The sequence below is a fragment of the Diuraphis noxia genome, unplaced genomic scaffold, assembly GCF_037042655.1.
Source record: "Diuraphis noxia isolate RWA-SAM2 unplaced genomic scaffold, SU_Dnox_SAM2 contig0002, whole genome shotgun sequence".
In the NCBI taxonomy this organism is placed as follows: domain Eukaryota; kingdom Metazoa; phylum Arthropoda; class Insecta; order Hemiptera; family Aphididae; genus Diuraphis; species Diuraphis noxia.
This window is the reverse complement of record NW_028301712.1, coordinates 62,159,893-62,185,431: the sequence shown is the minus strand read 5'-3', so window position 1 is coordinate 62,185,431 and position 25,539 is coordinate 62,159,893. Positions and strand designations below refer to the sequence as shown.

The 25,539-nt window shown below is 28.4% G+C and overlaps 1 protein-coding gene across 6 annotated transcripts in view; it reads right to left on the bottom strand.

The window, feature by feature from the left end:
* mmd (disintegrin and metalloproteinase domain-containing protein mind-meld) overlaps positions 1-11,754 on the bottom strand; it is a 258,307-nt gene extending 246,553 nt beyond the window's left edge. For 5 of the 6 annotated variants that reach the window (XM_089218712.1, XM_089218708.1, XM_089218710.1 and 2 more), the window contains exon 1: positions 11,058-11,753. In XM_089218712.1, the coding sequence (XP_089074838.1) occupies positions 11,058-11,163 (106 nt within the window). In that variant the 5' untranslated portion in view covers positions 11,164-11,753. Of the gene's footprint in view, positions 1-11,057 lie in introns of all 6 variants that reach the window. The other variant, XM_089218714.1, reaches the window with a different exon arrangement.
* Between the last annotated feature and the right edge of the window lie 13,785 nt (positions 11,755-25,539).

Below are 25,539 nucleotides of genomic sequence, written 5' to 3'. Positions count from 1 at the left end.
TAAAATCTCAATCTCAAAATTAAACTACTATCTAATCTATAAGTAACTTCTCATGCTCATATGGACTTATGGAATTTGTAGATAACTATAGCTTTAGATATTTAAAACTAAATTTAATTTGACAATTCGAGATAAATTTATCCAGAACTAAAAAATAAGTTTTGATTCATTATCGTAAACCTAATGAATATATTACAAATTAAATGATAAATTTACTTAATTACTTTTATTTTAATTATAATTCCAAAATATAAAATTGATTTAAATGACTATTATAAATTAATTTTTGAAATAGTATGTATATTTGTTGTGAAAAATCCTATCAGTATTTTATGCAAAAATCATTCGATGTGAAAATGTCCAATGTGCTGATTCCAAGCTTATCCGCTTGCATATGCAACTAGAATACTAATTTTGGCCAAGCGTAAATTAAACGACTGCTCAGCACAGACCAAATTAAACTTGAAATTCAAAATTGAATTGACGTAATTCTCTGCTTATGTCCCTTCATATACACACACTCCCAGTATTGCAAAAGCATTAAAATGCTAATTGATTTTTCTCTCCTACACCATGGATGAAAGCCCAATTTAATTATGATCCGCAGGCAAAGGCGATTAAATATAGCTTAGAATCATTTTCATATGCATATACATATAAAATAATAATAATAATAGTAATAAATTAAATAATATGATCCTAATAAGTATAAATGAAAGTAAATTATTTTGTTACTAAATATATAATTTTTTTTAATTCAACCATTTTGTTTCCATTTAAAAACAAATAGTTAAAAAAAAAAAAAAAACATTCGAATCCCATTAAATTTTCACGCTCAGTAAACCTTTCAGTCAAAATTAAAAATATATATGTTTATGTATTTTATACGATTTATATTTATTTTACATGGTCGGATCAAAAGTTGTTCATAAATATAATTTAAAGAAATAAAAACTGAGTTTTAAAAAAAAAACAATGTTATGTATAATAGACAATAGTTTAATATACAGAATAGACCTTTGATGTAAAAATCAAACTTTCAAGTTTCAAAAGTATTATTAAACAGGTTATTTTCAACTGACTCAAATGTATTACATAATGTGCATAAAATATAAATAATAATCTATTCATTGTTTTAATATTCAATATTATTTGTTAAACTTAGGAACATATATGTACAAAAAAAAAAAAAGAATTTTAATTCTGTTCATACTGCAAACATAATAAATTCTAAATTATATAATGCCTAATACTCATATTTTATATGATACAATACTGTGAAAATTGACAAAAATAATATTTCTATACAATTTATATTGTATTATAATGAAATTCCTCCAGTGAGAGGTGAATTCAGGTTACGTAGTTTCAATTCATTACTTCATATTATTTTACCAATTAAACATATTGTTTGATTGCGTTTATGTAATAGCCTAAAAAAAATATGATATGATAAATATTTATATAGTTTAAGTATAATTTAGTTTTTTGACTAGGTGCACATAATATTATATTTGTTAAGTTTTAAAGTGAAATCACAAAAATACAACTATTCAACAAAACATCACATAGAAAATTGATGACATTTAAAAAGTCTAGTGAAATTTTTTTAATCAGATTGTTTGTTAAACATGAAAATATTTACCTACTTATATTAATATTAAAATAGTACTATTTCCTACACTTCGTATAATTGGTCGTCAATCAATATTGTAAATTCGATGAAAACTTCAAGATTTTTTTTGAAAACAGTGAAAAGAAAGGATTTGTACACTGACAGATGAAATAAATTACTGTTTTATGCAAATTTTAATGCTATGACGTTGAATACATTTATCATTTTTAATACTTTTTAAATTATCGAACAAAAGGTAAAATACAGCTTAATGTGCCGTGGTATTCAAATATATGGATGGTTGATAAACTATTAGTATATTTAAAATTGAAGTCAAGCATTATTTCCATAAAAAGTTTAATTCATTTTTTTTTATTAATTACTGCAGATCTATTAAATTATATAAACATTAAACTGTATTTAAAATACAATTTATAATTACCTACTTATTATTAAATGTGTAGATGACGTATTACAATAAAAATAATAAAATTGGAGGTTTGAACTTATTTTAATTTCATATGAAATTTAATATTGACTTAAATGTAATTTTTATTTATATAATAATAATTAAAAGGTGTACCTTGAAAATATTAACCTAAGCAATACAACTATACAATATACCTAGCAAGACCAGAAGACCGGAAGACAATCATCGAATACGAAACCGCAGCTACCAAGCGCTCCCAAAAACATTATGATGACGACTGGTAGACTCTAGATGGCAAAATCTCGAAAAAATCACCAAAAATGCAATTGACAGGTAGAACAGCAAGCAAGCCAATATTTCGCGAAGCTCTTGTCAGCTGCTACGATGCGGTAACCATCCAGAACCCGATAGCAGTCATCACCGAGCAAGCTAGCTGTAAGACCTCACCGGAATACGACCGATCGACGAACAGTACTGGCAGTTACCATGGTTACCATTAGTTGTCTATGACCACCGTGCAGTAAACTAATACAAACATCCACAAATACGATGACCACATTCAACAGTTACGCATCAAACCATCCAACGTCACCAAAGACTAAGATTCAACATCGATGAGTATACCAATTGCCTGGCAGCTACTAAAAAAACGATCGATAAATCCTACGGATATCAGAGACCTTATCCCATGGCCAAATCACAGAACAAACCGTAACTGTCTTTGTTGTTATCAAGACCAACGAACGACATACCTCCGTAACTGAAAATAACCCTTTTTAGGGGGTTAAAGTATTGGCAGACGGTCTAAGAACCATATATAGACCGCGTGCTGGCCACTTGCTGTTGATGACTGTGCAGTATTATTATAAAAATAATACAATCAATCAACGTAATTAGCCAGAAATCCATCTTCGTACTATACAATAAGGCAACGCGTCATTTCAACACATCATAATAACTATACAACTACACTATAACGTCTATAACTAACTACCTATATAACATTATTTCGTGTCAGCTTCTAGTTTATATATACAACAAAATGCAAGTTAATGTAACTGTTATTCTTTTAATGAAGTATTCCACAATGTCGTAATTTTAATTAGTAAAGTTAAAAAAATGACAAACGACTTAAAATGCATATTTGATTAATTCAGTTAAAAAGTAAAGTTATTGAAATATTAAACAACAATAAACACAAAAAGACTTAAAATAAGCATTACAACAATTAAATAATATAATACAATAACTACCTTACGTAAAACCACGCAATACCTTACATATTAACAATTGCCACAGGTCACAGAATAAAGCGTATTACTGTTCATACATTCAACATACGTTATTAATAGCTATAAGTTACATAATATTACATAAAAATATAAAAGTGTAATTCAACAATTTAAAATAATAATTCAATGCTGCCCAAATTCTCGTGCATGTTTGTCGTAATGTGTATTTTTCTAGTAGGTACCTACTTCATTTTAATAATAATTGGTTTCGTTGTCACATTTCTTAATATATTTTGTTTTTTATTCCAGACTCTCCCTCCGGGGGGTAGCTTTTCTATTCTATTCGTCGCATTTTATCTTTTTTTTTTTTAACGAAAACTCTATCTGGGATAATAAAATGGTCCCCAGGCGAATGGTACACATTCATTCTTGTCATTCCGTTGAATTATACGTTTCACCCTCAAATAATAATTAAGATACGAAAAACCCGTTTTGAAATCCACCCTTCCTTCGTTTTGATAATGTGAATAATGATTCGTTTAACTTTCTGGATACCCACTGATATGCGCTGAATGTTACTGATTTTTACACTAATTTATTGAGAAAATGAAAAACAAAAAATTATAAATAAAACCAGTTCGAATATCCATATATTTCACTGTTTTTATCAAAGTTTTGAAATTGGGTCATAAGAACTGTTTTCTAATTAATAGAAACTAATAAAACTTATGGAGTTTTCACTAAAAATCATATATACATTAACTCTTTTGTCTCGCTTGAAACTGATACTAAATACAATAACGACAATTATTGAGCGTGGTACGTAATTTTTTGTTGCGTTTTAACAATTCTTTTTAGTTTTACTAAATATTTTATACTTTTTTTTCCTTAACTTAAAAAAAAACTATTGAAAATTGTTGTAAAAACATGTTCGGTAAAAAGATCATGATTCAACTATATTATATAATACGAAATTCTAAATAAAAAAAAATGGTTAGTTGTCGAATATTTTATATTGTGTAACGATAAAATACAACCATTATAGATAAGTAACTACACCAACAATACGTAACACAATTACTGTTACTCCTTTAAAAATTGTATCCTTTTCAATTCTTGTTTCAAACTCTGTGAAGTGTACAACATTGACTTTGACTGACATATTATAACCATATAGGTACATATAGGTACATATATAGGTACAAACACTGAAACATACCCTTTTACCTCAATATAATCTCAACCGTAATCTAAAATAATGTTCAACATTTTAAATCCCTAAGTGTAAAGATGATGTTGAATAATTCACGAGTCGAATCAATCTTGTTATGAGTGGAGAACAGGGTAGGGATATCAAGGGCACACAGAAACCCGGTGATATCAATTAATATAAAACTGACAGAGTAGAGAGGAAATAGGTTTGCTCGCTAACGAGCAGTGCGATACGGTAGTCTTGGCCATTAGAAATTCAAATTTTTACTTGAACCCCAACCACCACCACCGCCAACACCACCGTCAACCATTGTTGCTATGAACACATTACGAAGACCGAATAAATTACTTCTGAACGTAGGGGGGATCGCTTGTTACGCTTAGAGGTGCAAGTTATGAATGGTACCGACAACTTCCACGCCCGCCGCCATCCGTACTTACTACCACAAGTCACTACTACTAGTACAAGACAAGTTTGTATTGTCTTGTAGAAACTATTCAAATTCGAACAAGAGCTGAGCCCGATGGGACCGCAAACACGTCTCGTGATGATAATAGACTTTCTCGGCGTTCGACCGCACCGATCCCAACCATTGTATATTATTACATCTTCAACGAGCACAATAGTTCGTTGATTAAAAATGACACTATATCTATGTATATATATAATATTCATATATCTGCAGCACTGAGTATTTTCTAATCATAGTACCGTAGAGGTTAAAGCTCAGAATTCATTGGTTTTGTTCAAGCTCTATAAAAACTATGATAAAAATCCTTTACAAAATACAATTGATTAGTCTATATAATCCTCTATATTATAAATTTATAGCAATAATAAATACAACATTTTACTATCTATTTTACATTCTATGATAAATTATAAATTAAATCAGAATAAAATCTTTTTAAGTACCTACATATTTTTTTTTAAGAAATAAGGATTTGATATTTTTGGTTATTAGCCTACAGTTGTAAAATAGAAAAATAAAGGTTGAGAAAAACAGACTGAAATATTTATAGATGATTCTTTATGATATCATAATTAATAAATAGTTTAATAGTCACTACATATTAAAATCAAATTGAAAATACATAATTTAAATCAATTAAAAATAAGTTATTCGTTATTCTACATCAAAGTTCCTAACTCGTTTAATATTAATAAAACAATTAAAATAACGTCTAACTTTATTTGTATTATACATTTTATAAAAATCAATCAATATTTATTTCAATTTCAAAAAACATATTCATAATTTAAGTTCTCTTTACATTTTAATAATTTCTACACTACTTTAAAAAAAATACATTTATAACATTTATTTTGCGTAGGGGTTGAGTTAAATATTTTATATAAAACATGTATTTTAAGTTAATATTAATACTGTATTATATTAAAACTGTAGGTACACCTACTATTACTATTTTTTTATCATAAGCAAACCACTTATACTCCTCTACTCATGTTTAAACCACTGAATACAGGTGTTTTGCAAGTATTCTCATGGGTATTCTCCGAAAAAAAAATGAAATTTTTAATTTTATTTTAGGTACCTAAAATATATCCTATAAGGTTATTATTGCAAATATTAGTTTTTATAAATATTAAACTACAAAACAACTTGAAAATAATCCTTATAAAATACATGGTTTATTGGTGTAATAATTTTTAGTTTTTTTTTTCTTTTTGCTACTTTATTACTTTATTACAATACATTTCCTATCATTAACATCCATAAAAATTGTATTTCACTTATGCAATAATTATTTATAAACTGTTAAATATGAACGTTTTATTTATATGTATTAACTACGCATTCACCAATATCATATGAATGTAATAACTATGATAAAGTGTTTTATTTTTTATTTTCATATTATGGATAATTTTTACTCAAATATAAATACATATCGATGTTTAACTCTGCTTACAATTCTGATTAACAATATACATTTTCAAAGATAATTATTAGTAACCTTATTTCACATCAACAACCCATGTTCACATACAATATTTAATACTCAAACCTTATTTTAAATATCGTGTCTATCATATAGCATGGTTTTTGAGTTACCTATAAATAATGTAATTCTACAAATGCAAACATTTATCACTATGAAATGTTTCCTTTATAATAAAAACTTTTCAACCACTAATAAATTTAATTTTGAAATACAATATTATTATTATTTGATAAGCAAAAATTATTTTTCAAAAATATTTTCCCATTTAGGCACTATTTAGATATAAAATAGAGGGCAAGTTCCTATAGGCTTAATGAACTAGGTTTAGTGGATTTGTTTGAAGACGAAGAGGAGGGGTTGAAATATGGGATTATGTTTTCCATTAGTGTTCCATTAGCGTTTCGGACACAAGGATTCGCCACGAGAGCTTTTCTGGGTACCATAGTCCTTTCTCCAAAACAAAACGTCTCCTACGAGTACACTGTTTCTCCGATTGCGCAACGAAATGTTATCCCATTGGGATTTTATTGTATTCGCAAAAAATACCACTTGAGATATTACTTCTTTTCCCCCATTGTAGGTATATACTTTTTAGATAGCAAAAATCCATTAATATGTTTTAATACTTATAAAGTTTAATACTTTTGATATGTGTCTTTAGGCTCTCGCAATGATTACTCATACATATTTTTAATTCTTGAACTTACGATCAATAAAAATTTTATATGAATTTAATTCAGCATTAATTGACTTAAAAGTCGACGGTGTTCTATGTTAATGTTTACTAAAGAATAATGTATGTTAAGAAAACTCGGAACTAAGCTGCAATTGAGCGAAATTGTTGAATATTCAGTACCTACATAAATAAAGTTAAGAGAAAAATAAAAATAAGTATATTCTTGAAGTTTGTTATATTATACTGATTACTAATACAATTTTATGTAACAACTCGAAAGTGCTTTAATAATTCAATTTTTGTGTATGCAATTGTATAGAACATTGAGGTACTATAATATTATCATGTATAATTTATCGCAGAACAAGATAAATTAATAGTTTGATATACACTTCATGATTATTGATTATATTAATAATTCTTATATGTTATAATATCCTAATCGAAATTATGAATATTATATCATAGTATACTACTTCATATTATGTATATTATGTATAGGCATATAGCTAATCAATTACATACATGAATCATCTACATTTGTTATTCTTCATAAAAAGTAATAACTAACAATACTTGAGTAGTAGTTGAGTGATAATTATTAATATTTTTATTCTCGTTTCTTCGACAATTATTCCTTACAATTAAAATTCTAATGATTTAATCAAAGAATTTCCGTGTTAAAGTACCATTCATTATAATTTTTAATCGATCGAGTTTAACTTTTTAAACCCTATACCTATTTTGCAAAAAAAAACTAATAAATGTTATCGTAAAACCAATACACGCGTGAATGATATACCTTATGTAGCTATCAAAGTATGAAGATGCATTGTGCCTGCACGAGCGATAAGGTCCACAAAATTTTTTGGTAAAATATATATTTATCATAAAGGGTACCTACGAAATAGTATAAATGCGGTATGAATAAATAGAAGTGAATGTTTAATATTACAGAACTCCACGTATAGCTTCTGAGCATAATATGCACAATGTACATGGAAAACAAGACGAGAGAAGAAAGGCTCAGATAAAAGATATTTATTATACGTCTATTATATTACTGTTATCAAACATTTTTAAAGTTGGTAACTTTGGTCAATTTAAATTTATTTATCCATGTAGGTTACATAAAATCAACTCATGATTAATTATAAAGGCCTAATCATATTTTATTATAACGTAAGATGATATTAAAACAATGAAGTGTTTTTAAACCACGTCCGCTGAAAATGCAATCATTAAAAATTCACTATAGTTTCTTTAACAACCACACATATTGATCAGATATTATGTAAAACCAAAACCCAATTAAATAACAAGTATATTAATTTTATATTTGTATTGTTGTCATGTTCGTTTTATGAACCAATATTTAATGATTTATATTGTTTTTGAAAATCGGATGAGGAGTTTATGAAGTTGTATTAAATTATTTCATTTTCAAACATTATTTGGAAATAAATTTATCTATATACAAAAACTGAAGTACTTTTATAAACTCGATATAATTAAATTTTACAATATCATTTCATAGTTTAAAATATTTTCAATCATATTTATGAGATATTGAATAATTTAATAATAATGATTGATTTGTTTTAAAATGATTGAGTATAAGACAATCCTTATTAGATAATTCCATTGTTATAAAACTATTATTTATTTATACAATAAACTATGATATTCAACACCTTGGCAGGAGCGTAAGTCTATTTCTTCTCCTCTAATCTCAACGTCGGAAACCTATCTTTTTTGATAATAGTCAATATGGCAGTATCCATTCGAATGATAATTAATTACTCGATCAAATTTTTCATTACAATCTACCACTGAATTATTATGAAGATCTCGTAATATTAATTTCGACATCACGTCATATTAAATCGTCAAGGAGAAATTTAAACAAAATATTTATCATAAAAGTTTAACGATTCAGCATAACATTTACCAGGTACTATACATTCTCGGAGTAATTTACTTGGCACCACGCCTGTAAGTTTAGAACATGAAGGTATATGGACAATAAGTGTTTCATATGTAATTTTTTACAGGCTATTATAGACTTTTTTGATTATTACTTCTATTATATTATTATGTTAGATTGGGCTAGTCCGTTTTATAATGGAAAATAATTAAATTATTATTATTTTACCAGATCTACCTATTCAGAGAAGAACGTTATTTATTTTCTGATATAGACTTGCAATAAAAAAAATAAAAGTTGTAATATAGTTAATAAAATCGAAACTTTGTTTTAAAAATTAGAGGGTAGAACGTAGAACAATATCGCGTTTATTGCATTGCCCCTGATATAATAACATAATACAGATCACGGATACGATTTCTAGAAAATGCTAGTAACTGTATCAAATGAAATCGTATTATTTAAAAAAAAAGCAAACAACCAGAACAAGATGTTTTTATAATAAAGTGACAAACCTTTTAGACTCATGTATAACCGGTCTGTCAACAGATAAATGAATCTCACCCAGGCGTGCAATGCAACCGAAGCGATGTCGTGCGACGAACGGATCTCATTAGTCGTTATATGTATGTGAAATTTAAGCACACGCGTTTGTACAAAATATGCAGACGGATATTTAAGTCTCCTTGCAAATGGGACACGCATGGTATCGATATTATAATAAAATAACGTAATATTATACACACATCGGTGAAATTAAACTAATTACATTTGTTGAGTTTACTACAATGACTATTCGTATTTCGTAATATACAATAAATCATAATTATCTATATTATATAAATTAATGTTTCTTTGTTTGTCCTCTATAAACTCAAAACCTAATGGACCATTTCCAATAAAATGTATATTAATAGATTCCTTGAGACTCGAATAGTGTTATAGTCATTACCGCTATATCTAAAACCATACATTAATTGAGTTTTGTCTCACGAAAATTAAATGTATTTTTTGTTTATTTAAACTGTTGTCATTAATAAATATTTTTATATTGCTATTGTAGTTATGACATATAAAAAAAATCAGATACTTATAAACACAATTACAATGGTTAGATACTTTTTATGATTTGTTTTCTTAATCATGTACATATTTTTATAATGTAAACATGTCATAAAGACGAATATCGATCTTAACGATATTGAATTTACGTCAGCCTTTGAGCATTCATTTAATCGGTATTTAGTCTTTTTTGTGTTAGCATAAAAATATGTCCAGAATCGAAGCAAAACGGAAAACGGTAGAAAGATAGATTAATTTTAACTCACGGGTATGGAATCAGATAATACAGGCTGTTACATATATACGTATTACTTTAATAGTATACCATGTAATAAATATATAATAACATATTTTGTAAAATCTACGGTGCGCATGTAATGTTTGATAAAATAGTAATGTAAAAAAAGCCAAAAGAGTCCAATCAGTCCCCTACCCTAACACTTCCATTAAAAGCACCGCGGACAACCTCGTTTTACCGTCAGTGTCGGATTAATGGGGGGGGGGGGGGGGGTATTTAAGAAGAAATGTCACGTGCCTCTATGTTTTAGGACACCCCCCCCCCCCAATATTATGTTAGGATTTTTTTGCCGATATATTTCAAAAATGATTAAAAAACTTTAATAATATTTTACGACTACAACACGGGTAATATAGAAAGAAAACCACTTATTTTATATCGATAAGTTTTTTTGTTTTTAGTTACGTAATTTTAGCATTCGGACGATTAAAGGGAGAAAAATTAAGGAGAAAAACGTAAGCGTTAATCCCACAATCCTTTTTTTCATCCACCGGGCCATCAAAATTCTAAATCCACGTCGACCACGGCAGTCTGCGGCTGGTCCGGCGACGTACGAAGACGACATGCCGGGCACACGCCGTGTCGTAGGCCTAACTAAGATAATATTATTATTTACGTAGGTGCAATGGACACAAACCTCGTTTGCTGTGGACGTTCGACGACGACGTGGCAGCTCGGCCGGCCGGCAGCACGGTCGTGGCGCACAACAGCAGGACACCCAGCCGCACGTACAACGACAGCATGGCTCATTTGCAGCGCACATGACCACCGACCACCATCGTTCACGTTGTCACGCGGCGTCGAAATCCCTCCGCGGAGCCGGCTTCTTATCATACGCTTCGGCACTCGCACCACATCCGTCGTACCATCGTGCGAACCAGCCCCCCGGCGGGCACCACGAACCCCACACAAATTTGAAAACCGATTCGCGTACGACTCTGCAGCGACGGGTGCCAACAGTATCACTACAATAATATTATTATGATGTGACAATAATTACAATTTTATCATTATATTGTACATTATGTGCGGACGGCGCGACGGCGGAAGCGACGGTTATAATATGATGTGTATGTGTGTGATTGCGTGCATGTGTGTGTTTCTGTGTGTGTGTGTGTGTGTGTGTGTGTGTGTGTGCGTGTGTGTGTTTGTGAGAGTGTGTGATTTGTTGTGTTTGTATTTGTGTTGAGGGTAAAATTTTTTTTTGAATTTTTAAATTTTTTGAATTATTATCATTACGAAACGATAGATCGAAACCCTATGCGCGAGAAACCGGGGGGCGGTCTCGGGACAACAGTCGCACAGCGTACAGTTCGCCGATCTGTGTGTGCAAGGTTCCGCGTTACGGGGTACGGTGGCGCGGGCAGCCGTTCACCGGCGCTTTTGGGTCATGCGCGCTGCCCGGGCGCCTAGGGATAACCGCCGCGTTTCGCCGCCGGGACGCAGCACCATCTCGGCCCGGCGGCAGGCGTGTGCGTCATTGCCGTCCGCCCGTCCACCCGCCGCCATACACCTGGCTCCCGCGGCGAGATGTGATCGCCGGTCGCCACCGCCATCGCCGTCTGCCTGCCCGACCGCCTGCTCGCCTGCCCGCCTGCCTATATTCGCACTCGACCTATTTCAGTTCTTCTCCCGCCTATAATAACTCGTGTACTCGTGGCGGCGTTTCTCTATATACTCTCCCCCCTCCACACACATACACACCTCCGCACCCGTCATCGTCCCATCATCCCGCCCTGCCCCACCAACCCCTCCGATCGTTTCCCCCTGTACGTCCACTGCTGTTACCTATCTCTATCTCGCTCTCATCCACTCTGCAACGCACCACGACGGCGGTGAATGCCACCGCGGAGCCAATCGGTGTTTTCGCATAACAATGGTATATCGCCGCTGCCACATATACGCTCGCGACAATGATACTTGTCACGATGGTGGCGACCGACGTGGTGGAGGTTGATGTTGGAGGTGGTTGGTGGTCTCGGTGGTTAGGGTGGAGGAGGAGATGGATAGAGTGTTGTCGGCGGTAGTGATGGCGTAGAGTAGTGCCCACCCGTCTCTCTATCCTGCAGCAGTTTTTCACTTACATATATTATACACATGTATATCATGAGACAATACCACTTTTCCCTTTCACCACCATTATTATAATATATATATACATATATCCGCTAGGAAAATGTTTGACCGCGATAATAATAAAAAATATTTTTAAATACAAAACCATTTTAATCTCTATTAAAGAACGGAGAGCGTATATTTTTTCTCGGATCTTCGATCATTTTTTCCGTGCATAATGATTAGCTGTCGCGGTCGCACAAAATAATCACTAGTGTAGCGAAATTCTGTCCGTACATTACTTCAATAGATGTAAACACCATACGGGGTACCTACGAACTTATAGCAAGAGAAATGGGACTTTTTTTTCGTTACAACCATAAAAAGAAACTCTCGCTTATAATAGTTATAAATATATTTTTATTTGTAGTTTGTCGAACATATTATTTGTACCTATAGACTATTATATAATTTAATAACAAAGTACCTATATCGAAATTTTGTTTGTAAGAGCTTAGTGAGTATTCATAGGTTTCGAAAAAATAGTGGTAAACGCGCAATCCAGCTATTACTCAGATGACGTAAATCCTTCAAAAGAACGACAAAACTAGGGCTGATGTTGGTAATGTACTAACGTGCAATAAGAAAACGATTTAATGATTAAACTCTTCATTAATATTCATAACTAATGTGCAAGTACTGCATGTATGTTTAAACAAAAGCTTTTTGAAAATATAATATTGTTTTATAGACATTTTTAAATTAAATTAGATACCTACTTTAAAAAAACTATTGCCAATTAATGAGAAAAAAATTGTAATAAATAATTAAAAATGAATATACACTTAACGCCCGACTCACTTTAATATTATTATACTATGATCTATTTTAATTTTTAACAAACCTATATATTATTATGTTATTTCGAAACGTGGATACTAGACATTAATGTAGCAAAATAGCCTATCCAGAACGCCGTGTGATTATAATTGTATTATTGAAAAAAGTATGCCTCTTATGAGAATCGTGAATTAAATTTTTTTAAATGGTACACTGGCTGCAAAAACTATGTTACAAAAAACACAACGAACTGTTACGTTGATAGCATACCTATTAATATATCTAAGAAAGATACGACATAATAGCTCTTGGCATTAAGTATTTTGTTATCAAAGAAACAATAATATATAAAACAATAAGATGTATACGATTAACATAAAATCAAATAGCTATAGAATAGTACGATTCTGTTCTCTTAGCCACCAAACCATATTTTAGAGTGCTTTACCATAATTCTTCTAGAAACCACTCCGAATTCTACATATCGACACATAAAATACTATAATATTATGGGCATAATCACACCTTATTTTGCATGTTTAAAGCTGTAAATTACTAAAAATCCTTAGGTCACACTAAAGTTTCTTGATTAATTCAAAACACCTTAGTTTGCTACATCTTATTTTTTTATTTCTTTTTTTGCTATACTCATGTGCATATACCATATATGTAAACATAATAATTAGCTATGATCCCGTAGTGTTTATTTATTTATACATATATATATATATATATGTATATATAATCTTGTTAATTCTTATTCCTGTAAGTACAATAAATTAATTTATCAACCATTTACCAACACAATTTTTGATGGCATTAATAAAATAATACATAATAATAATAATAATACAATACATAAACAAAAATAAATAAAAGATTTTTATTAGGTACAAACATTTGAATGAATTACAAGGTTTTTATGTTTGTATATTATTGTAAGTGTATTAAGGTTAATTTAAAATTATAATTTGAAAAATATGAAATATGTTATAGCACAAAATTATTAGTTAGACCAAGATGAGTAAAAACTAAAACAAAAAATTAAAATGTAATATTTTTAATCAAACTCGTGCCTGGAGACGTAGAAAGAAAAAATTAAATTTCAATTAATGAACACATAAAAGCCAAAACAGATAGAAATATGAAACTGTTTATTTTGTAAAAACAAAATGATAAAAGAATTAAAGTTTTAATTGGATGTTTATAAAAAATGTTTACTTTTGAATTTAACTCGATCGCGAAAAAAATTAAAAGTATATAATATTTTTTACATTTATGTATATTGTGACAAAAAAAAATTAACCGTATCACACAAATTATTATTATGTATGCTTTATGAATTATAAAAGAACTAACATAATATTATTATGTTTGTTCATGTTATTTAATGGAAATTGAAAACTAATCCCAAAGTTAAAAATAATTTTATGAACAAAAATACTTAAATACTAATCAACTAACATTTTTAATTAACTTTGAAAATTTTAAATTTTAGCTAAAATTTAATTTTTCAATTTTAGCATAGTTAACATAATATTCAAAATCAGTTAATTTATTCATATTCTCTTCGACAATTTCAGCCACATAATTATTTAGAATTCAAATAAATGATAAATGCTGTTTGTCTCAGAAGTAGAAATATACAATTTAAAAATAGTCATCATAATGTTTACGATTTTAAATGAAACAACTTAAATATGGGGATTTAATCAAAAACACATTAGAAAAGTAAATATGATTGTAATTACAGGAACTCATAAATCGTTCAGATTTCTGTAAAACAAATTTACTTTTAAACAGCGAATGACAATATTAATTTAAACGCATTTATATAAACTTATAATTATTATCTTCTACAGTTGTACCTAATTAGTCATTGCCAAGATATCTTTCATTTTGATGATAACATTTATAAATTGATTTGAAAAGTAAAATAAAAATTTATTTTTGTTTTCAATTTACAAAAAAAAAAAAAATAACAATATTTTCGGGATTTAATCAAAATTAAATGAGATCATAAAAACCTACCATAAAGTTTTTAATTTATCATAAAAATAGATGTGTAATGTACACATTTTTATATTTAACGTCAAGCGGAAAGTTAATAACATTAACTCTCAAAATATATTAAACCTAATCATTAAAATTAAAAAAAGGGGGAAGTAAATAACTGCTGAGTTACCAATTGTATATGTCCATTGAATAAATCAGTCACTCTGTAATATTGAATGCATAATTTTGTATTACATTTTAATTCAATGATAAATTAACTCATATGAAAACGATTTTGAGTGAGAACGCTACAATATTATTATATTACAGTTACTATAGTTAGCCAATAATTATTATGTATATTTTATGTTAAATATTTTATATTGATATTATAGTCTTTTATATTTTCAATAGTAATAAACAATAATATTTATATTATTTGAATTATTTTTTGCTGAATGGATTGCATTCATTATATATACTATTATACTGTCAATACATAATATTGTTAAATATTACATTATTATATTATTTTTTAAATATTATTCTATATTATCAATACATAATATTGTATTATATTATTTTTATTAACTTTTGGATCAATAACGACATTCCCTAGAATAGAGTAAATTGGTTTATTATATAAATAGGCGATAACATAAAATTAATCTAAATGTTTTGAAAATGTATTTTTTTGTATAAAATATAATAGCGTAGCTAAAAATTTCAAGTTCAGTCAAATTATATTATATAATATTACACATGATAATTCATAATATACGCAAAAAGTATCAAATTCTTATGATTTATATGTTTTTAATTACAAAAAAATTACTAAAATTGATATTTTTCGTTTCAAACCCAGTCAGAACAACTTTAAGTGTCTAAAATATTGTACGTATGTATTTTTGATTTTTTTTTTTTAACTCCTATAATGAGAACTTATGAAGAACCGTTTTTTTATAATTTTCGTCTTACTGAACGATTGAAAAACTGTATTTGCGTAAAAATTAAGTGCTAATTAGATTCATTTTACTGCTAGAAAATATATTTATGTTATAGATTGAAACATTTTAACTGTTCCAACCTGATGACAGACAAAAATAAAACAAAATATAATTATAAATGCAATATATTCACGAACCTATATATACATGTATGCATAGGCGTATCTAGTGGGAGGACTTTCTTACCCCACCCCCAGTGCGAATATTAGCCCCCCAGAATTATTTGTATTATTTTTGCTCATTTCATCGAGTTAAATATAAATTATTGTGCTTATTATATTGAACTGTCGACAATGAGACGTATCAATACATATATAAGGTTAACTATGACTCAAGACCGTTTTTCCTCACTGGCAATACTAAATACAGAAAGAGATATTTCAAATAAAATTGATCCTAATGATATATTAAATATCATTCAAAAACTAATAGACGTTTGGAATTATAGTTGGAAACAAATAAATGTCTTATTTTCATTTAATTTAGTGTTTTTTTTTTATTATTATTATTATTCCCCCCCCCCACCCCAATATATTGTATCACCCTACACCTATGCATGTATGATGTATCTTAGTCAAAAATTCAAATAATTATAAATAGCTCAAAAAGAGCTAAAATATTTTGAAAAATATAATATAATCATACTATATAAAATACTAATACATTTAATATTTGCTGAAGATTATAAGTAGATAATAGATATACATCTATGAACTACGGTTATTCCTTTTTGAGTATTATACATTCATAAATGATGCAACAAAAAAATTGCAATCAATATTATCGAAAACAATTATACGGTACAATAAAAAGTATACTAAACCATTTCAACCCTGGGGATATTGCTTCTAAAATTTAGAATGCGCTCAATAAAGCTTCCCTTTTGGGTATACGTATCATCATCATGTGGATTCCCGGACATTCGTGTATACTAAGAAACGAAACTGCCGACGAAGCATCATTAGCCGCTAACGATAACGAACCCGTTTCGAATGTTTCAATAAATGTCTTACGACGACACGAAAAATCTCATAAACGCATATACAAAAAATAAATGGTTATGTATATGGAATACACAAAATACCAAACTAAATAAAATCAAAAGAGATACCTATCGTTGTTGAACACAGAATATCATCATACAACCTGGACTCTGCACTCGGTCCCAATCCTAAAAAGCGGGTAAGTCGTGTATGTCGCTCTGCTGTACAGTAGGTTACAAGTGGGTTACTGTAATGGATGGAATTAAATTTGAATCCAATGATATTATATCATTGTATACGAAAAACGATTCTGAGCGAAGACGGTTTATCTGTCTAGGATATATTATAGATTATTAAAAATTTTCAAATCTTAGAATTAAAAAGGAAAACTTTTATGAATTTCTATCTAAGATAATTTGAACATTGCCGTAATTTTTACGTATTTAGTCAAAATTTGAACTTTAAATGCTTATAAAAAAAAATTGTGACGATATATTTCTTTTATTTTTCAATTGCTATTGTAAAAATATATAATGAGCCTTTTATTAAATTTTCAAATTTTAGATATAAAAGGAACATTTTTTTATGAATTTCTAGCATAAAATAATTTACGAATTTTCGTGATTTTTACATAATATGTTGTAAAAATTCAAACTTTGAATGCTTATAAAAAAAAATTGTGACTATGTATTTCTTTTATTTTTCAACCTCTATTGTAAAAATATGTTAGGAGTCTTGTATTAAATTTTCAAATCTTAGAATTAAAAAGAAAAACTTTTATGAATTTCTATCTAAGATAATTTGAACATTGCCGTAATTTTTACGTATTTAGTCAAAATTTGAACTTTAAATGCTTATAAAAAAAATCGTGCCTACGAATTTTTAATATTTTTTAACTTCTATTGTTACAATGTGTTAGAAGCCTTGTATTAAATTTTCAAGCTTTTCTACCGAACAAATACATTTTTATCGATATTTATAGAAAAAAAAACTAAAAAAGTTGAAAAATTAAAATGTCAGTAAACAGCTCAAAACAAATCTAAATATTTTGAAAATTTTATCAAATATATAAAACGCCTATATAAACATTCAGTCAAAATTTCAAATATCTGCAGTAATTTGTTTTAGAGTTACACCAAAATAAGGAAATCGCTAAAAGTGAAAATCCAATGTTGTAAAAATTTAAATTTCAAATGATCATAAAAATTTAATTTGAATTTCCGGTGGAATTTTTATTTGTGATAAAGATTGAAAAACTTGTAAGGAATCTTGTATTAAATTTTTAAATCTTAGATTTAAAAAGAAAATCTTTTATGAATTTCTAGCTTAAAATAATTTGTGAATTTTCGTGATTTTTACGTATTTTGTCAAAATTAAAACTTTGAATGCTTATAAAAAAAAATTGTGACTATGAATTTATTTTATTTTTCAACTGCTATTGTAACAATATGTTAAGAGCCTTGTATTAAATTTTCAAGCTTTTCTGCCTAACAAATAAATTTTTATCGATATTAATTTAAAAAAAACTAATAATGATCGAAAATTTGAAATGCCTATGAATAGTTCAACTTAAGTCGAAATTTTTTGAAAATTGCATGGTGGATAGAATATACTTATATAAACATTCGGTGAAAATTTTATGTATCTATGGTCATTTGTTTTAAAGTTACATCAAAAACCAAAATCGATTTTGTCGAAAACTGATTGCGCGTAAAATTTCCCGTTTTTCCCTTAATTTTTAGTTTGTTTTTCTCGATTATTTAGAAAAATACTAAGAATTTTTTACTTTTGACCCCCCAAAGTACCAACTAGATTCACTTTCTGATCGAACAAGATACTGAAGTCAAAATCGAAACACTTTTACTGCCCCAAAACGTGATGACAGACACACACACAAAAAAAAAAAAATAATAAAAACACACATCATGGTAAAATCAATACATTCATCGCTCCGCTCAGAATCTAAAATGCATTTTAAAAATACAGCTTTTTACTGTAAATTATTTAGAAAGTAATTGTCTTAAGAACATAACTCAAGTCAGTTTACTACGGATAATAGTCCTTAAAAATTTTTTTACAACAATATAAAATAGACCTAAAATAAGATCTTGTATTTACTATACTTGGGCCATATATCAATATCAATATTAATGACTAAAATTTTCAAATCACCATAGCCCCCATATCTTATAAGCACATTGACCCATAAGGCTAAGAACCTTTTATCCTTATAAGTTATAACACAAAGTTAAATAAATAAACTCGGTGACTTGGCGTGGCACATTGGCTGCTATCAACCGCGGAATGTGACTGTGAGTAAGTAACGGTCATAGCTACTAGCTTCCGGATGGGTGACCACCCGGGTTTATAATAATTAAAAACCTTGCCACACATACACGTGTTTGCTACCGTAAAAAACAACCTACCGTATCAAAACCTTACCGCTACCGCATTTGATAACCCCTACAACAGCTAATGGCGTTAGTCACCAGCTAGGCTTAAAAAAAAATATAAACTCAAAAACGAATTTTGATTCTGGTATGTCAATACTTCAGAAAAATTATTCACTATATAATTTACAGTGGAAAACGGGTATTCCAATTTGAAAAACAAAATGTGTATATTCATAGAACACTACCTCAAGAACAAAAAATCTCAAGAACTTAAAAATATGGATTTTAAGTTTATATATAAAATTTCTAAAAATCAAACTTTGAATAACTGTATCTTTTTAAGAATGCATGATGAATCACTCTATATTATGTATGCTATTCATTGACATTTTTAATTATTTTTATACAATTTTATAAAAATGTTTATGTTGGGTTAATAAGTCATAAGTCTTAATTCATTAGTTATTCTTATAAAGTATTATTATTGAAATACCAAATACATAGGATATAAGCACAACATTTTTCATAAACGTTTTAAATTCTAATGTTGATAAAATTTTGCAAAGAATTGTGCATCTAATTAAATCCATGGAATTTTCAATTTTGCTCAAGCTTATTAAAAATATGACACTAAAAATTCATATCATACAAAGTTACTCATAAGTTTTTGCATCCACCTAAATATATCGAAATACAAAAAAATGTATGACCAAAATGTTTTAAATTTAATTAACAATGTCTCATAAGTTGTACTTTTAGCAATTTAAATTTTAACAGGCTGGAACCATTACCATAGATAATATTACATATTCGACGAGTAGGAAAAAATACAATAATAGTCCAGAATACCAATTATGTTGGTGTCTCAATATATATATATAATAATTATATATAGCCAATAGTTACTAGCATACTCTTGCATCATCGTTATATTATTATTGCATTATATAAGATCATATAGAATAAACTTTATACAGTCTAAGATACCCCAATTATATCCCAATACTTATTCAAATGTGTAACTGACCTATAAATCTACTTATAACAAATGGTGTAGGCGGTAGTCGAAAAGACAGAAAACTATAATAATATGTACTTTAAATTATGACGTAATCACAAGAATTTTGCCTAGAATATTAATACATACTATACAATATAATGGATGCCCAGCCTCGGTTGACTACACCTGAATAAAAAAATATAGGTACCTACTATACTTATACAATTGTACACGGCAGACAAGCAAAAAAGTACAGCACCGTACGCTCTAGTGCGTATGACGACTGACAGCGTTTTCAATTGGACGCTGAAACGATTCTGTGAAAAGAGGAACTAGTTGAGAAACCCTTCGAACTATCAATAATATTGTGAAGCGGACCACCACGCTATCCGACCGTCTGGCCGCCGCTGCCAACCGACTCGTAATGCATTCGATAAATCGTTTCAAATTCGCGGTCGTTTCACGTTCGGTTCGATGCCTTCGTTTGAATGTAAACCGTTTTTACGAATTCCGAACTTAACGAGAAGTATGTTCTCTGTGTAATACACTCCCTCTGCACGACCGATGAGTAGGTATTCGATGGTTTTTCTCTTATTTCGTTTCTATTAATTATTTCAACTAGGAACAATGTTTCACCAATAATCGGTTATTATTTTATTATATTAAACTTCAATGATAAGTATATTACAGCAATATAGTATATAGTATTCAAAACTGAATAAGAAACGACTCAACATTATTTTTTAATATAACATAAATACAGAATACGTTATTACCTATATCTATTTTTATATCATCGGTGTCTTTCAATGATAACGTAGAGCGTAGAACCATGAAGACTATACAAAATATTTGTCATTTGTCAATACTTAAAACGTTTTAAATATTTGTATCATTATGATAGAAATGAAAAGAAATTCAACAACCGCTATATATTATAATACAAAATATAATTACACAATATATAGTAATAATATTTAATAACTATATACTCATAATTATTATGAAATATTTAATCGAATTTAAAATATAATAATATTTTAATCCAATTATAAATCTCTTTGATGGAAACCTCAAAAATAAAATATATAATATAGTTAATAAATATTAATATGTTTAACTCAGGATGCAATTCGTGTAAGTTTTGAACTTTTGGAACCAGGACCCCCCCCCCATTGACTCATCACTCGTACGTGTTAAATTTTATGTTTTACATGATTAAGTAAAACAATTTTTTCATAGGAAACGAGGGATTTTATAAACAATTTTCGAAGTTTCAGTTATTAAAATTTTCAATTAATATTCTAGTCTATGATTAATATTCTGATTTTTTATCAAATAGGTACTGACATGGTTGAAAAGTACCACGTTCTTGATTATTGAATAACGCTCTGCTGTTATAAAAATTACTAAATGATAGCCTAAGATAATAACTAATAAGTAATAGTTTATCTTATTAATTTATTATGTATATCATCTATACAGTTCTATTCAGATCTATTTAGTCTAATCATCGTAACATCTATACAGAGTGATTCTTTTAAGTGGGTACACTAATTATCTCGAAAAGTATTTACTTTTTTCAAAATATTTTTTTACATGGTTTCAAGTTGTTAAAAAACCAACGTTTTTATTAAAAAATTATATATATATATATATAAATATTTTTTATCCTTATCATATTTTAAGTTTTTTACTTGTTTGAATGACAACATAGAGTTTTAATTTCATATTCCAAAGTAGAATATTTTTCTAAGTATTTTGATTCATGAAAATCGAATTTAGGGCTAGTAGTTTTTGAGTTATAAGTGTTTAAAGTTTAGATAGGCAGAGTGGAGTGGTACAGGGTTACCCTGCGAAATGTTTGTCCACTACTCCGCTTGACTAAACTTTAAATACATATAACTCATAAACTAATCGTCCTAAATTCGATTTTTATGAATCAAAATACTTAGAAAAATATTCTGCTTTGGAATATGAAATTAAAACTCTATGTTGTCATTCAAAAAAGTAAAAAATTTAAAAAAATGATAAGGATTAAAATTATTTAAAAATATATTATTTTAATAAAAACGTTGGTTTTTTAACAACTTGAAACGATGTAAAAAAATATTTTGAAAAAAATAAATACTTTTCGAGATAATTAGTGTACCCACTTAAAAGAATCACCCTGTATATTCTATACCCATCAATGTGAATGCAATTATTGATGAAATGGCGCTAAGTCCTAGATGATCATATTTTTTTTTTTAATCATGTTTTATCACAATAAAATATTATTTAAATTTAATTACAATATTTAGCAGTTCATATACGTACTCGTTTTTTTTTTATTTATAATACTTAAAATATAAATTTGTTATAATCATAAATAATTAACTAAGTAATAAGTATGTCAGCAATTTATTAGTTTACTAGTGAATATCTTATTTAATTAGTTAATTAATTATGGTTTTATTATTATTACTAAGTTGATAAATAAATATTATAATTATATGAAATAATTAAAAACTCAAAAATGTTAAAATATCTTATAAATATGATATAGTTACTGAATATAGAGTAATTGGGCGGAGGGGCGTTTAACTGAATTTTCTAGACCTTCCTCATTAAAAATTCCTAAATACACCGCACTGAAGTCGACTAATTTTTAGCGCACTGCACGCCTTATCATAAATCGCATGATATAAATTCGGTGACCACGAATTACGAGATCGTCAATGTATAAATTTCATAATATTATAGATAGGCAGGTAATCTAATATATAACCTACCTACCTATCTGGCTATCTACTGGTGTGGGCGTGAGCTGCCAAGTCAGTGGCGTAATTATCGGGTTGCACGGTGGCGCAGCACTTGCACCCCCTGGTATTATGTATCAGATACGATTTTGCACTTGTGGACGGTAAACTTCATAACTATTAAAATACAATACTATATTTCATTGATTAGTTGAATGCTTTGTAAACTTATTTAATAAAGTGGTTTTCGCTAAAATTCATTTCATATACCTTAATAATACATTTTTATATGTGTAATGTATAGTGTTTAAAATATACATATTTTGATATTTGTTTATGTTATATTGTTATCAAATATAAAAAGATACCTATAGGCTATAGTACATGCGAGTAAAACGATTAGCTTTATATAAGACTTCATTTGTCATTACGGTTATTGAACCGATAAAAATTTTGCACCTGCTGAAATTTAATGGTATTAAGCCAATGTGTTCTATAGTTATGACTATACTACACTTACTAGGTGCCTATACTCGCGATATTTTTCGTGATCGAAATCAATTGGTCTGAGGAAAATTCAGTCTTTTGCTCTTTTACTTTTTGATTTTTAAGCGAGTTATGGATATAACCTGTGTAAAATATTACGAAATAAAATGTGTCATTACTATTACAGCTTAAAAATTAATTTATACCTAACGATCTTAGAAGCGTTGGAAGCGTTTCTCTTCTAAAACCACGGTGTACCGTACAAAACAAATGTTCAAAAACATATAATTTTCTTATCATATTAAGTTTGAAAATAGAATAAATAACTCTAGTTTCAAAGCTTGAAAACATTTTTGTTTTGGCAGTTTTGCATTTTTAGTGAAGGCAAAATTTAGTATGCTGTACACAGTATACACTAATTATTATACTTAAACTGTAAAACGGAAACAACAAATGCGAGTATAGCTAAAAATATTTGTTAACCCTTGTAAATAATTTGACAATTTATCATTTAATCATATTTGTAAGTGGAATATTTCTCCAAATATCAAAGTTGTATTGTCGCAACCTCGCAACAATCATAGAATATAAAATTAAACTAAAATTATTTGCAAGCTGCAATTAGATTTATGAAAATTTAATATTTTAGTGCACCACGCACAACTTGAACTGATCATAAAAATTTGAAATATTTATAAATGATTAACTATACAATCGTTATTCATTATTGATTTATATCTACAGGTGATAAAATAAGCCTTGCTACAATGGTACCTTTGTGCGTACATGACGTCTTAAGAAAATATATTCTTTTAAGAAATTTGAAGGTATAAATTAGTTCCTAAAAAAATAACATACCCCTATTCTTTGAGTACTTGTATACATAGACGCCGCCAGGAATTTTGTCAGGGAGGTGCATCGTGCATATAGTATACTTTGATTTCTAAATAATGTTTAAATTATTTTAGTTAAATACGTAGAAATATTTTTTCAAATTATAAGAAGATACAAAGTTATTTTTGTTTTTTCGTCGGATACAAAGTTTTTAATAGATAATTATGCAAAAAAAAATCTTTTCAATACCATAAGATATTTTTTTTTTAAGCCAGGGGTGCAATTGCACCCCCTTGCACCCCCCTAGCGGCGCCCTTGCCTGTATATACTCTAAAAATTAGGCTTAATACTATTGTACATTTAATAAGTGCATACGTGATACGTCTAACATAAGTGTAATGTGTGTAAATATTGTATAATATAAAAGCATTTTATTAAAAATGTAACTGGTTGTTAATTAGCTATATAAAAAATATAAATTTGTTACTATGTAGGTACCTAAGTCTATTGTCTAGTATGAAAAAAATGAATCATATTTCATTTGTTTATATTTCATTAATTAAATGAGAAAACAAAACGTACAATAGTAAAATAAAAATATGATAATTTGAACGACGTCGTATTGTTATCTACAAATTGCATATTAGAATAATTCTATATTATACAAAATTATATTTTTATTTTTATGAAGAAACCTCAACTAGTAGGTGCTTACCTTACGGACTTATTATTAAAAAATTTTAATAAAGGCACGATAAAATGTCCTTTTTTATAAGATTTAGGGA